This window comes from Hyaena hyaena, unplaced genomic scaffold, assembly GCF_003009895.1.
Source record: "Hyaena hyaena isolate Hyena2069 unplaced genomic scaffold, ASM300989v1 scaffold_128, whole genome shotgun sequence".
Lineage (NCBI taxonomy): Eukaryota > Metazoa > Chordata > Mammalia > Carnivora > Hyaenidae > Hyaena > Hyaena hyaena.
The window spans coordinates 1912964-1926936 of record NW_024080760.1 but is presented as its reverse complement, the minus strand read 5'-3'; the positions used below and the strand labels follow the sequence as shown (position 1 = coordinate 1926936).

The window sequence follows — 13973 nt, the reverse complement described above, 5'->3', positions numbered from 1 at the left end:
TAGAAGGGAAGCATGGTTATGGAGAAACTAAAACCCAACTGTCCAGGTGACAAAGCCAAGAACCTAACACGAGTCTGTCTGATGCTAAACCCATCTTCTTTGCGATCTATCCTCTTTCCAATCTGCCGAGGGAAGGAGGAAGATCTCCATGGATACAGGATCAATGCTGGATGGAAGTCAAGGATCCCATCAGAAGCTAGCATTGATAAAAATACTGATAAGATTTAACTAGAGCTTTAGTGATGAGGCAATCTCCTATTTTTGGTAATACTTTTTTTTTTTTTTTTTTTTTTTTTTTGGTAATACATTTTCAATGGAACACTGATGTCAAGTTCAGAAGGGCAGTCAAGTTTGACCCTTTCTTCTCTGGTTGGTGCAACTTCCCTGAGTCTCAGGAGAATACATGGCCAGACTCACCTGTTTCTGTCACACCCCAGCCAGAGATGTGGCACTCAGTCCCAGAGGGGAAGGCGCTATGGGGCAAACATACGGTCTTCACATATTTTGACTCCAGAGCACAGTGACCATCCACTGGCTTTAGCTTGAGCAACGCTAGGTAGGGAGAGACAGAGGAAATGAGTGATGAGGTCCTCTCTGCCAAAGGAGCACTAGCTTCAACTCGATGGGAAGGTAGACATGGCAAAGTCCCACTCCCAATGCCCAAGAAACGAATGCCTTCCTCCTCAGTCACTGAGTTCTTTTAACTTCCACCTGGGGAGGAGTAACACTTCAGGATGAGAGTAATATCAAAAAATAATAGTTGTGGGGCGCCTGGGTGGCTTAGTCAGTTAAGCGTCCGACTTTCGCTTAGGTCATGATCTCGCGGTTCGTGGGTTCGAGCCCCGCTTCGGGCTCTGTGCTGACTGCCAGCTTAGAGCCTGGAGCCTGTTTCAGTCTGTGACTCCCTCTCTCTCTGACCCTCCCTTGCTCATGCTGTCTCTCTCTCTCTATCCTAGGGGAAAAAAATAATAGTTGAGTTTGAAATAATTTCTAATCCATTTTTTAAAGAGTAGGCTTCAAGAGGGGGAAAAAAAGATGGGAGAGAGTGTGACAGGTCCCAGGAATGGAGAACGTACTCACTGAACAGCCAGTAGCTTAATATCATTGCCTCCACACCTGAGCACCTCCCAGGTGACAGATGTACATGGGGAAACATGCACAGCATGTCACTTAACACATAGGAAGCTGAGCATTGTACACCAGTGTACCCATTTGACAGAAGAGGAGTTGAGGCTTGGAGAGGTGAAGCCAGCTAGTAAGTGAGAGAGCTGGGATTCAAGGCTGAGCTCTTTCCACAACACAGTGTTGCTAGTTTCTCTTCCCCTCATTTATCCGTAACACTAACACAGACCTTTAGGACTAAAAGGCTCTGGAATAAATTCTCTTACTTACGGATTCTGTGAGGGACCAAAAAGATAAGAACGTCTTCTGGAACCAAACATCAGCTTTTCTTCAGTAGTGAAATCCACCTAAGACAAGACCCCTGGGATATCTACCAGAGAAGAGACTTACCAATATCATTGTGGGGAATCTCATCTCTTTCATTATAGTGGCTGTACTTGAAAATCTTCTCCACCCCGAATCTCTGCTCATGGAATTCTGTCTTCTTCAGGTCCTGGTCCCCTAACACCACTTTCAGATGTTTGGTTTTTATGCTGCAAAGGAAGGTAAGATGGTGAGAGACTGAAGCCAAACCCCGGCCCTGCTCCTAGTGAGCTGTGTGACCTTGGACAAATGGCCTGACCTTCTGCAGCCTTGGCATCCTTATCTGTAACTGTCATCTTGCTCACAGAACTCTGCTGTGGACCCAAATAAGAAAATGTGAGGAAGCTGATTTATTAATGGACTGGTCTACAAATGTAAGCTGCAACGGATATCTCATATTTCCTGGGAGACCTTCCATTGCCCCTAGGATTACTTCTTGAACAGCTATTCTTTGTATAGACTCATGTTTGCATGTTTGAGGAACATCTCCTGGAATCCCAGGAGAAGCTGTTTAATGACAGGGTGGATTGGAAGACCTTCAAGGTCGCCACCAAAACCTAGGCTGTATGGGACCAGGCCTGACCACGAACTTGGGGAACTCAGGCGAGATGGTGATAATTCAGGTTCCTCAGTAGGTGCTGGCTCCTCTAAGCCACACAGGAGTTGTGGCTGAAGACACCAGGAGGTTCATGGTAATGGCATCAGATGGGAGCATGCTATATTTTTCTATTCAGGGTAAGGCTGGACAGGTAAATCTGGGTTCAAATCCCATTTACCTATTCACTTTCCACATGACTTTAGGCAAGGTGCTAAACCTTACCAAGACCCAGGGTCCTTGTTTATGAAATGGGACTGATAATCAACTTTTTCACCGCGCAGATATTTACTAAGCACTTGTTCTGTATGAAGACCTGTACTCAGCATTGAGTAGACCACAACTAATCAAAGTAAAAATCCCTGTGTTCTTTTAGCAGATAGTTTTGAGGATTAACTATCATAACACATGTAATGCCCATGGCAGTTCTTTTCCATTTGGTATTAAGGAGCCAGCCTTTTGCCCTTAGAGCTAGATTAGACTCTCTAATCTTGCAAGAGTCCCCAAGATGGTGCTCAGATGGGAAGGAGAGAACACCCCCAGAGACTGGAGTCACCCTGGCCTCTGTTTTCAGCAGGCACCTACTCGGTACAGTGGGCAGCAGTTAGCACCCAACAGGGGTGGATCAGTGCTCCCCCACAGAAGTGCCCTTGGGGCATGGAGACGGTCAATGGCAAGGTGGTCTGCAGGGAGGCCTGCCATGGGTGTTTGCCCGCTGTGCTCTTGAAGCCTCCATAGATCCTCTTGACCTTCCTCTCTGCCATCTCGGTCTTCCCGCATGAGTCAAACCCTGGAAGCTTGGTCAGAGGCTCTGTGGGGCTTTCCTTTGGGTCAGCAATGTCTGTGGGAAGCAAGAAAGACAAATCATGCTACCCACTTTCTCCCCAGGGCCTCAGAAGGAACTTGTCAGAGATACGACTCCAAGTCCAGCAGCTTAGCAAGTTCCAGAGCTAAGAGACTGCACTGATGCATACAGGGCGGGCACATAGTAGGTGCCCAATTAATATATGGTGAACACATTGATGGATGTAAGGCAAGTCTATAGAATTAATGGTGAAGATGTTGCTTCTTGTTTTGATATGTATTCAAAAATGTGTGTGTGTATATATATAAATCCATCACTGGGTATGTACTTAGCTATTCATAATGTACATATATATTTTGGAGGATTTTTTGATGTGTAAGGGAAGATATCCAGGTGAAATAGAGTGAGGGACATAAGACATTTGCACAAAACTGTCATACAAAGGAGAGAGCAATAAGTGTTGTATAGGTGGCATCCTTTCCATTCCATGGGGCTTGTGAGGAGGGAGAGATAACACTTCACTTGGTAGGATCATGGAGGGCTTCCCAGAGGAAGAGTTAGTTGAATTGATTTTTAAACAGTGTTGGATATGGACACGATCAGATAGAGCATGGAGTATTCTAGACAGAGCTGACCTTGAGAGCAAAGGCACAGAATTGAAAGTATCCAGAGTGATAATCCCATTGCTCAGGGTGGGAGGGTGAAATGTTCCACATGTGTGCAGACAGGTCGTCCAGAGAAGCCTTCCAGGAAGATCGTGAGGCTGGAATTCTGTCCATGTTGCATCCTGAAGGGTTATGGAGTCTCTGCCAATGTTTGCTCCCCACTAAACACTGAAGACCTGGCATGGTGCCTGACATGTAGCAAGTGATCTGTAAATTTGCAGAGGGCACTGACTGGGAGTCAGGAAACATGGATTTATGGTTGGATCACTGGCATCAGTTTACAACGGTATCCAGGCTTGCTAAGCATCCTGGAAGGGGAGCAAAGGATTGGGCATCTCGGTTTCCACTGGGAAGGCAATTGGTAAAACCAGGTGTGGGGGATGGAGGGGATGGAATAGATGGGCTGCCAAGAACATCCATCTAGTGAGTTGCAATCTCACCATGACGGGGACTTTTGGACGGCCATGGTCTTACCTAGGGCTGAGCAAGCTGCGAGGTCACAGTACTCCCATTTCACCTTTTCATTGTTTACTTTAATGAAACACCAGGGCTTTTCGTCTCCATCTGGGTTTCTAAAATGAAAATACAAAATAACCCAGGGTCAAGGCTTGGCCTGACCCACTGAACCTCATTAAAAGTCCTTTGGGCAAGCGAGTACCAGGTTCCTTACTCCTGCTAGTACCACATTTTATTCCATTCCTCCAAAGAGTTAACAGACCCTGGCATAGAAGTGTTTTGGGCAAAACCTTAATGTCCAGCAGAGAATCCCAATGACCAAGAAATACTTAACCATCCCTGTGCCAGATCCATGGGACATTTCAAATTATTTGTAGGAAAAGAAATGAGATCCCTGTTGAAGACTTCCCTTTGTCAGGAAAGTGAAGTAGCCACAGAAACATGGTGAGTGTAGGGCACTTCTGTCCAAACCTCCAAATTGCATGTGTGGAAATTCTCTGAGGAAGGCTATCATGGACATTGCTCTGAAGATGCTTCCATGGGGGGAATAGCTCAAAGTGAGTGATGGTAGGAGGTAACTTGTGTTTTGGGCAAAGGAAATCCTCTGGCTTTATGGAACCAGTTTAAAGCCATACAAAAAATTCCTGCTCCATATAATCTTATATGTTTCCTTGGCCTTGACTGCAGCAGTGGGGGAAGCCAATGGAGCAGTCTGGAGGCAGCAGAAGGGGAAGAAGGTAACTAGTCATCACCAGGGATAGAAATCATTATCCTTGCACGGCAAAGGAAACAACCCACAAAACTAATAGGCAACCAACGGAATGGGAAAAGATAGTTGCAAACGACATATCAGATAAAGGGTTGATATCCAGAATCTATAAGGAACTCACCAAACTCCACACCCAAAAAACAACTCAGTAAAGAAATGGGCAGAAGATATGAACAGACACTTCTCCAAAGAGGACATCCAGATGGCCAACAAACATATAAAACGATGCTCAGCATCCCTTCTCATCAGGGAAATACAAATCAAAACCACACTGAGATACCACCTCACACCAGTCAGAGTGGCTAAAATGAGCAAATCAGAGAACACGAGATGCTGGCGAGGATGTGGAGAAACGGGTACCCTATTGCACTGTTGGTGGGAATGTAAACTGGTGCAGCCCCTCTGGAAAACAGTGTGGAGGTTCCTCAAAAAATTAACAATAGAACTCCCCTATGACCCAGCAATAGCGTTGCTAGGAATTTACCCAAGGGATACAGAAATGCTGATGCATAGGAGCACATGTACCCCAATGTTCATAGCAGCACTCTCCACAATAGCCAAAACATGGAAAGAGCCTANTGGAACGCATCTTTATTGATGAGATTTCAGACACTCCAGCAAAGGCATGGGAAGTACCACCAAGAAACAACTAGGGGTCATTAGTAACTGTGAAGTCAGCCCATATAGGTTAACCATCTTCTTCAGAAGATGTGCAGGGACAGTTCGGTCCGAGAGAAATTCTGGGTAGTCCCAGGGCACTGGCCACATGCAAGTTCTCAAGGTTGGGAGCACACTGGAGGACTCACAAGGGAAGTGGAAGGATGAATGGAGTTGGGGGAGAGAATGCTGGTACATGACCTTTAAGAGCAGAAGTTAACTGATGGATGTAGGGGGAAGGGGGGATGGGCATGGAGGAGGGCACTCGTGGGGATGAGCACTGGGTGTTATGTGGAAACTAATTTGACAATAAACTATTTGAAAAAAAAAAACAAAAGAAATGTCATTATCCTTACTTGGGAAAACCCTAATATCCTTGTGGTAGAGACTGTAATGCTCACTGGACATTCCTTTTTATTCTCTACATTTCCTCCATGCAGTTAATGAGGGGTTATGTTTTTGGCCAACAAAATACGTGTTGTAGAGATGATGTGTCACTTCTAGGGGTTGAAGCAGTAAAAACTTCATGCTTCATTTTTTAGCCTCCCCTTGCCTTTCCTAGAAATCTGAGTAGCTTTGTGGAGCTAAGAATCCCCTCACCCTATTCCCCAGCCCACATGACACAGGCAGCAGCAGTGAAGAATAAACTCTGAGGTATTCAAGACACTGGGATTTAGGAGGTGTTTGTTACAACAGCACAACCTAGCCTAACCTGAGTAGAAAAATCTTTCCAGAAGGAAAACTAATGAGTTTCAATGTTCCATCCCCAAATTTCTTTTTTAAAAATATTTATTTATTTTTGAGAGAGACAGAGACAGAGCGTGAGCAGGGGAGGGGCAGAGAGAGAGGGGAACACAGAATCTGAAGCAGGCTCCAGGCTCTGAGCTGTCAGCACAGAGCCCGACGCAGGGCTCGAACTCACGCACCATGAGATCATGACCTGAGCCGTAGCCGGATGCCCAACCGACTGAGCCGCCCTGGCACCCCTCCATCCCCAAATTTCTAAGCTGGCCCAGGGACTAAGAGCAGGAGAAAGGGACAAACAAACCATGATCCAGACAAGCGCCCAAGACTGATCATGGAGAAGAAGGTGAATTTTACCTGCAGAAGTTGTGCTCCCCAATCCCCTGGGTCTCAGCATCTTCCATAAACATGTTGTAATTCTCATGCAAGAGAAGGTGGGAGTTCCAGTGAAGGCATGAGTGCTCGTTCACTGTCTTACTCACGTTCCCTCGGTAAGAGTAGCCATCACCCACATAGCAGTCATCAGGACCTTGGAGAGAGCAGGCAGGGATGTGAGAATGGACAGCGATAGTCATGCTGCTCTACAACTTGGCAGGTGTAACAAGTGGATAAAGTTTTGGGCCTGACTACTGATCACCCTGAGAGTCCACCATGAATTCCAGAAAGAAAGTGGCTTATAGATTCCACATTCAACCCAGCTTTAAAACATGAAATACAGTGGTTGTGGGGAGTTGGAACTTAGTTCCCACACAAGTACTAGTGGCAGGCTCGAGGCTCAAGGATGTCCAAGTGTGCTTGATTCACCTGCTTTCTATAACAGTTTATGACTTTATTTACCCAGAGCCAGGCTCACCCTACACCCTTAGGTTGGAAGGGCTGAGGCAGTAGTAGAGTTTGGACATCTTGACATGACCCCCATTCTGGGAACAAAACCCAAACAGAAAGGGGCTCGAGGGCCTTCACCATGGCCCTGAGTTTCTGATGGAGTGGTAGTAGAGACTCATACCTATTTCACAGAATTTCCCCTTGAACTGTTCAGGGCAGGTACAGGTGAACTTGGTTCTCCGCTTATGCCGGGAGCAGATGCCACCATTTTGGCAGGGATTTGGTCTGCACACGGAAACCACTGTGAACACAGGAAGTGGGACCAGGAAGGCTCTTCAGAAGGAGTTGCAGCTACATCTGAGATGATGAGGAGATACTGGTGGCACTCTTCTGGTGCCCATCCTTTCACAAAAGATAGGTTACCAAAGGAGAAAGACAGACCCATTGACACTCTAGTAAATGTACATACAAACCTTAAGGACATAAACAAACATAGTTGAGGCAATATGATGGAGGCCGTGGCCAAAAGAAGTATGTAAGTAGATGGGTCACTCAGTAAGGAGTAAGAGGCAGGGACTGAGCAGGAATCTGGGGCCAGTCTGAGCTAGGTTGAAACTTGGCTCTGCCCTTGATAGCTGTGTGACCGTGAGCAAGTTAGTAAACTTCTCTGAACTTCAGTCCCTTCATCTGTAAAGCTCTGACTTGTAGTATCTTTGGAGGAATGTAAGAAAAAATGTAAACCTCTTGGGACAATGCCTTACTTATAACAGTGACTAAATACAGATTTAATCCCTATGTGGCCCATGCCAGGAATAGACCAGGGCTTACTTCCTGGAGGAAGTGAGTTTCAAGATGATTCTTTTTAGATGGATTAGTTAGTTCCCACCAGACTCTTTAGGGACAGTGCATTTTAAATTTTATTTTCTAATGTTTATTTATTTTTGAGAGACAGAGAGAGAGACAGAGCACAAGCAAGGCAGAGGCAGAGAGAAAGGAAGAGAGAGAATCCCAAGCATACTCCAATCCAGGCTCTGAGCTGTCAGCACAGAGCCCAATGCGGGGCTCGAACTCAGGGACCACGAGATCATGACCTGAGCCAAAGTTAGACGCTTAACCAACTGAGCCACCCAGGCAGTCCAGAGATGGTTCATTTTAAATTCTGTTTGTGTTTGTTTGTTTGTTTGTTTGTTTAGAAGGGTAGGCAGGGGAGGGGCAGAGGGAGAGGGAGAGAGAGAATCCCAAACAGGCTTTGCACTGTCAGCACAGGAGCCCAATGCTGGGTTTGATCTCATGAACCAAATTGTGAGATCATGACCTGAGCCAAAATCCAGAGTCGAATGTTTAACTGACTAAGCCACCCAGGTGCCTGGGATTGTACATTTTGAAAATGTTCCAGTTAAAAACACCACCTTGGATGATACTGAAACATCAGAGATATCTGGACTTCCACACAATAGGTTGCAGATATACCAGGCACAAGCCAGATAGAGAAAACCTGGCCTAGAAGGGGGCCTCCAGCACTTACCTGAGGAGCAGTCTAGGCCCGTGTAAGGGTGTTTGCAGACACAGCGGTAGTAGGGAGGACTCTGGGTAATGAGACATTCGCCTCGGCCACACGGTTTGTTTTTGCACTTGTTTTGCACTGTAAGAGATCCGTAGAGAAGCAGGGGACATGATTTGGGGACACATTTTACTCACTAGGGTACCTGTACAGCACAATGTTTGAGGGTGCTGGTGAGGGGTGACTGATAGCATGCCCTTGTCTGTGGTCCTGAAACATCTTGGACAAAAGGTTTTTTTGTTGTCTTTTTTTTTTTAAAATAAATCCTTAGATCGTGGATGATTGCATCCCAGGCCCTTCTATGGCTCAAGTTCTTTATTATTCTATCTTTATTAACAACAACAACAACAACAAAAACCTTGATAACTTTTACACCTTCAACAAACAAATAGAACTGCAATTTTAATTTCTCCACTTTTGACTTGATTTTGTATTGCATTTACAATTTTGTCTTTCTTTTGGGAAATTGAGGGATAAACCTGGATACTATGTTTATGCCTGATACCTGAAACCATCCTGAGACATTTGTCAAAGAACTTGTAGTATTGAAAATGGGAGGAAGGAATGAAGAGGGCGCAGAGGAAAGAGGGCAACCATACACCCGTAGGTAAAGATCCTCATGGACCCCCTCACCCCAGTTAGATGGTTGCCAGATGGAACAGAATCCAGGTTCTCTCCAGGGGTGCAATTAGCCCTTAAGAGTTCTATTCTCAATATCTTATCACATAGCTTCTGGTTAAGCCCGTAAGAGGTCACTAAAGGCAGAAATAGTTTTTATCAGAGTCTCTGTAAGTGAGGATGGTAGGAAGAAAGAACATGGGGATGGGAGCCAGGCACCAGGGCTCTGATTTCTTCTTTTCTCCTAACTAGCTGTGTGATCATGAGCAAATTCCTTGTATCTCTGGGCTCCCTTCCTCTAGTGGGATTGAGCCTTACGTGCCTTCAGATTCTTCCTACTGTCTCATTTGCGAGCATAATTTCTCTGTTGTATTTAGTATAAACACTCTAAACAAAAAGTCCCAAGTTTAGAATACATCTCAGAGTCCAGCTCTTATCTCCTCTTAGCCTCAGTGTTCTCATCTGTACAGGGGATACCCTAGTCCCATTCAATATGCACGGGTGAGGATTTAATGAGATGCTGCTTGTTACCATGCTGAGGAGTCCATTCCTTTCCATGAAATCATTCAGCCCCTTCTTACCCCCTAGACATGGAAGATAAATAGCCTCTTGTTCAACTCAGAAGGAAGAGTGAATCTGGTAAAAAATGCACTTACCATTCTGACACCTGTGTCCAGAGAAAGGGGCTGGACAGTTGCACGTGAAGGTGTCCCCACTGACAAGGCAGTCCCCGTCGTGTTCACAGGGATTGGACAGGCATGGATCTATGATACGTGGGCAGAAGTCAATGTGCAGTGAACAGCGGGTGAGAAGCCCCCTACTTGGCCATCAGCTTTCAGCCTCCTGCCCCGCATGAGAGACACCTGCGTAGCCAGGGACTGGGTAAAGGGGGAAACACGGGCTGCCCTTAAAGAGCAAGGAAGACTGCAGTCACACGACCAGAGAGATGGATTCAGGTTAGTAAGAGGACCGGCGAGAAGGAATCTCATTGAGTTTCTCATTGAGAAACTCCCCCTTTCCACCATCAGTGTTTTCCCCTCCCCGTCTCGCTGGGAGTGCCACGGGTCTGCCTCTGATGCTGAAGGCATTTCACAAGCCTGAAGACCTCCCCTACTCCCAATGCCCAGGGGTGGAGGTCAGGAGTGGGGAAAGAAAACCCACCCCTAATGAAACACAAGCTTTCTGAACATCAGGAAAGAAGACCAAAGGCAAGAGGGTGACTGAAGAATTGGCGGCGAGGAGGAAATGACCCAGTGGCCTTCATCTTTCTTCAACTACTTGTTCAGTTAGATTTTGTCATATTTCATCTGTGCCTTTGGCTTTTCATGGTTGTCTGAATGGATCTTCCCTTGGGGAATTCTTTATCCTTCTGTTCACACACATTGTTCTTTGGTTCAGGAACTAGGATCCCTGGGCCCAGCTCTTGTTATGATGGTCTCTTCTGATGTTCCCCTGGTGCCCTGTATCTTGGCCCTGCCTTCCAGGCCACTTCGCACAGTTACACGGTTTTTATTCCAGCTGCTGAGTGCTTTCCATGCCTTCTCCTGGCTTAGTCACATGGTTTTGCTTGGGCCCAGCTTATTTTCCCTTCTGCCCCATTGCTTGGGTTAATAAGCCACAAACACAGAAACAGCTGTAGAGGCACACTTGTGAGTGCACGCACACACAGGCACGCACGCACCAACAGCTGTACAAAGCTTCAGAACAGTATAAAGAGAAAGAAAAACACAGCACAAGTGGAACGGAAATCTCAGTGCCAGATTTGTGAGTGTTGCAGTCTGGTGCCTAATGCTAACGCCAGCCTCTTCTGCATAATTAGGACCTACCTGTATAGAAAGCTGGGAAGTGATTTTGAGCATGACTTTCACTCACGATGTTGGGATACATGGATGAAGGTGCACTAATTTGCTATATGGCCCTCGCTAAGCTAACTCCGCTCCTGGCCTCACGTTCTTCATCTGTCATTTGAAAGTGGGACAGACAGTCTCTAGGAACCTCCCCAGTCCTCCTAGTGCATGATTCTAGCTGAAAAAAAAAAACACCAGTCTGAGTCGTTTATCTGATACCCATTTTGTGATGCCAGTCAGAGAGGAGGAGAGAGAGATGCTTGCATATATAGTCACACGTAAACCCTCTTCTACGTGCACTGCCCTTCTCTCAGGAGGGTCTCCCGAACAGCCTAGATACCTACCATCCTCTGTGTAGTACCAGTCAGGATTCTCCTGGTAGGCAAGAGTGTCATTGCTGTTCTCTTCTTGGTTGTAATACTCGTAGCTACTCTCATAGTAGTCAGGGGTCCAATCTACAGAAGTGGGAAGAAGACAGGAAAAAAAAAAAAACCCTAAGCATGAGACGTAGAGATTTCTAAGTCCTGAAGGGAGATTCATGTGTCTTTCCAGCTCCTCCACTGATGGGACGGACAGAAGGGATTAGGCATCGTGAGTTTCCATTTGGGGTGTGCTAGGCCCCAGCAAGGCAGTGTTGGCATCTGGCAGTGTCCGGAGCCCCTGATGGGAAATGGGGAGAATTCAAGTTCTTGCTTTCCACTGTGACCCTGGACAAGCTAGTTGTATTCTTGGTGTCCCAGTTTGCTTATCTGTAAACAGCAGGAAGATGACTAGGATCTTGAAGGTCTCCAAAGTCCTATAAAAGGCATGCCTAGGGTCAGACCCAGCGGCGCCTGAGTGTCTTGTTGGGCAGCACTTCTGTGAATACGCTTTCTTCTTTATTAGTCAGTCACCTTAGCCTGTGAAGTCAAAGAAACTGGTCACTTTGCTCTTGGTCATGGCATCAAACTAGTCCCGAGTTGTACGTATAGAACCATCCTAACAGCTAGTATTTGTTGAGCCTTTACTATGACTAGGCCCTGTGCTAGGCATTTTATGTGAACCATTTCATCCTCATAATAATCTAGGAGGTATATTATTATCTCTACTTTCAGTTAAGAAGCCTGAGGCTGAAAGAGGTGGTTACTGGCCCGAAGTCACAGAGCTAGCTAAACAGCAGGGTAGAAACTAAGGCAGTTTAGGGGCACCTGGGTGGCTCAGTCGGTGAGGCATCCGACTTTAGCTCAGGTCATGACCTCACGGTTCGTGGGTTCGAGCCCCGCATCGGGCTCTGTGCTGACAACTAGCTCGGAGCCTAGAGCTTGCTTCAGATTCTGTGTCTCCCTCTCTCTCTGACTCTCCCCTGCTCGTGCTGTCTCTATCTCTCTCTCAAAAATAAATAAAAATATTAAAAAAAAAAGAAAAAGAGACTAAGGCAGTTTATCCCCATATAACACCTAAACTACACTAGCGTAGCTGCCTCAATTGACCTCTTACACTGCCTCTGATAATTCCCCCTTACCCTTGGGAAAGGGGTCCAACCATCCCCATCGAATACCCAGTCTGCTAATTAGGATTCGCCTAAGGACAACCTTGAGAAGATTCATGGATTTTGCCCAGGTGAAAGACAGGGTAGAATATGACATTGTCCACAGGTGTAAACCTCACACTGGGCGGGGCCACTGGGAAGAGCAAGTGTGTATAAGGCTGGACTCAGGCTCTTTGCTGCCCGGGACCTTGGGCGATGCTGATAGGTCCTGTGGCTCATGGGGAGAAGTTTGGGATTTGAAGAAAGTTGGGTTGACTCTGATCCCTCCAGCTGGCAGGAATATGGCAAGGCAGCAGGTTGAAGCTATAAGGAAGCTGTCCAGAGATGCATATGATAATGAGGCGGGAGCAAATGCAGATGCATGACTTGAAAAGGCACTCCCACAGAGCCAGCTGATGGCTGGAGCACGGCACTTTACCTAAGCCTGATTATCAACCACATTATCTCAGTCTCTCTCAGTCATTCCCTTATAGTCTTTATCTCTTTGGCTTTTGAAAAATCGACTTTTGCACAATGGCTGTTTTATATTTCCCATTAAAATGGAACTATCTTTTTATTTCCTTTTTGAATACGCCAACTCTGGTTCCTTGCCAAAGTTTCACCTCATTTATCACAGATTTATCACAGTGTCAAGTCAAGCCTCCCCTTGCTTGCTCATTATTTCTCCCGAGCTGCTTTTCCTCGCTATGAAAATGCTCCCAGAGGAGCCACCTTTCCAGGGATGAGGATCTAGGTTGAAGATAAGGCCATTGTCTTCCCAGAGCAAATAAAGTTTCTTTCCATCTAGCATGATAAAGCAGAGAAAGAGAGTGAGAAAGTGAGGGGGGAAAAACCGTTTTTCTGAGTTTGACATGAAAGATTTCAAGCTGACATTTGGGAGAGACAATAGGTTGGTAATGAGATGATTACATCATTTATTTATTTCTTTTTTCTTTAGAGAATGTGTTTTTGTTTTTCCAAACAGGTGTTCATAGATAAGTGCCGTCAGAGTGCTCCAGAGCGTTCTTGTAATTTCTCCCAGCCCTCCGACAGGTTGAAGGTCAGACGGGCTAATCTCAGCTACGCCATTAAGAATCATTCCCCTTGCAGATATTTGGAAACAGGGAAGGTTTTTACATAAATGGAATCGTGTGACTTTTCTAGGTGGTGGGGGATGGCTGTAATGTCTGCTTGAGGATTTTTACTAGAATCCGGCTTTGTTAACAAGGTCTGCTCATCCTTCAGTGAAGTTAAAGAGGGGATAAAACACGCAGGTTTCGAGTCATACTTCTACTAAACAAGGCAAAAAGTCCCTGCTACTCCCCAGAGCCCGGGGCCCTTGGCTGAGGTGCATAGAAGCAGTAGAGGTTCAGTGGCCCCAGGTCACCAGAAACTATCCAGTTGGAGTTCTGTGCAAGGAAAGGCACTGAGATCCTTTA

General features: G+C 46.1%; 1 protein-coding gene across 1 annotated transcript in view; it reads right to left on the bottom strand.

Moving 5' to 3' along the window:
• The window catches only part of HABP2 (hyaluronan binding protein 2), a 34373-nt gene that overhangs the window by 2804 nt on the left and 17596 nt on the right, over positions 1–13973 (bottom strand). Inside the window, exons 3-11 of the mRNA XM_039237658.1 lie at positions 11372–11482; positions 9837–9944; positions 8527–8643; positions 7183–7302; positions 6534–6705; positions 4025–4122; positions 2666–2921; positions 1513–1655; positions 418–552 (exon numbers count right to left, since the gene is read on the bottom strand). Of these exons, the coding sequence (XP_039093589.1) occupies positions 418–552; positions 1513–1655; positions 2666–2921; positions 4025–4122; positions 6534–6705; positions 7183–7302; positions 8527–8643; positions 9837–9944; positions 11372–11482 (1260 nt within the window). The remainder of the gene's footprint in view (positions 1–417; positions 553–1512; positions 1656–2665; positions 2922–4024; positions 4123–6533; positions 6706–7182; positions 7303–8526; positions 8644–9836; positions 9945–11371; positions 11483–13973) is intronic.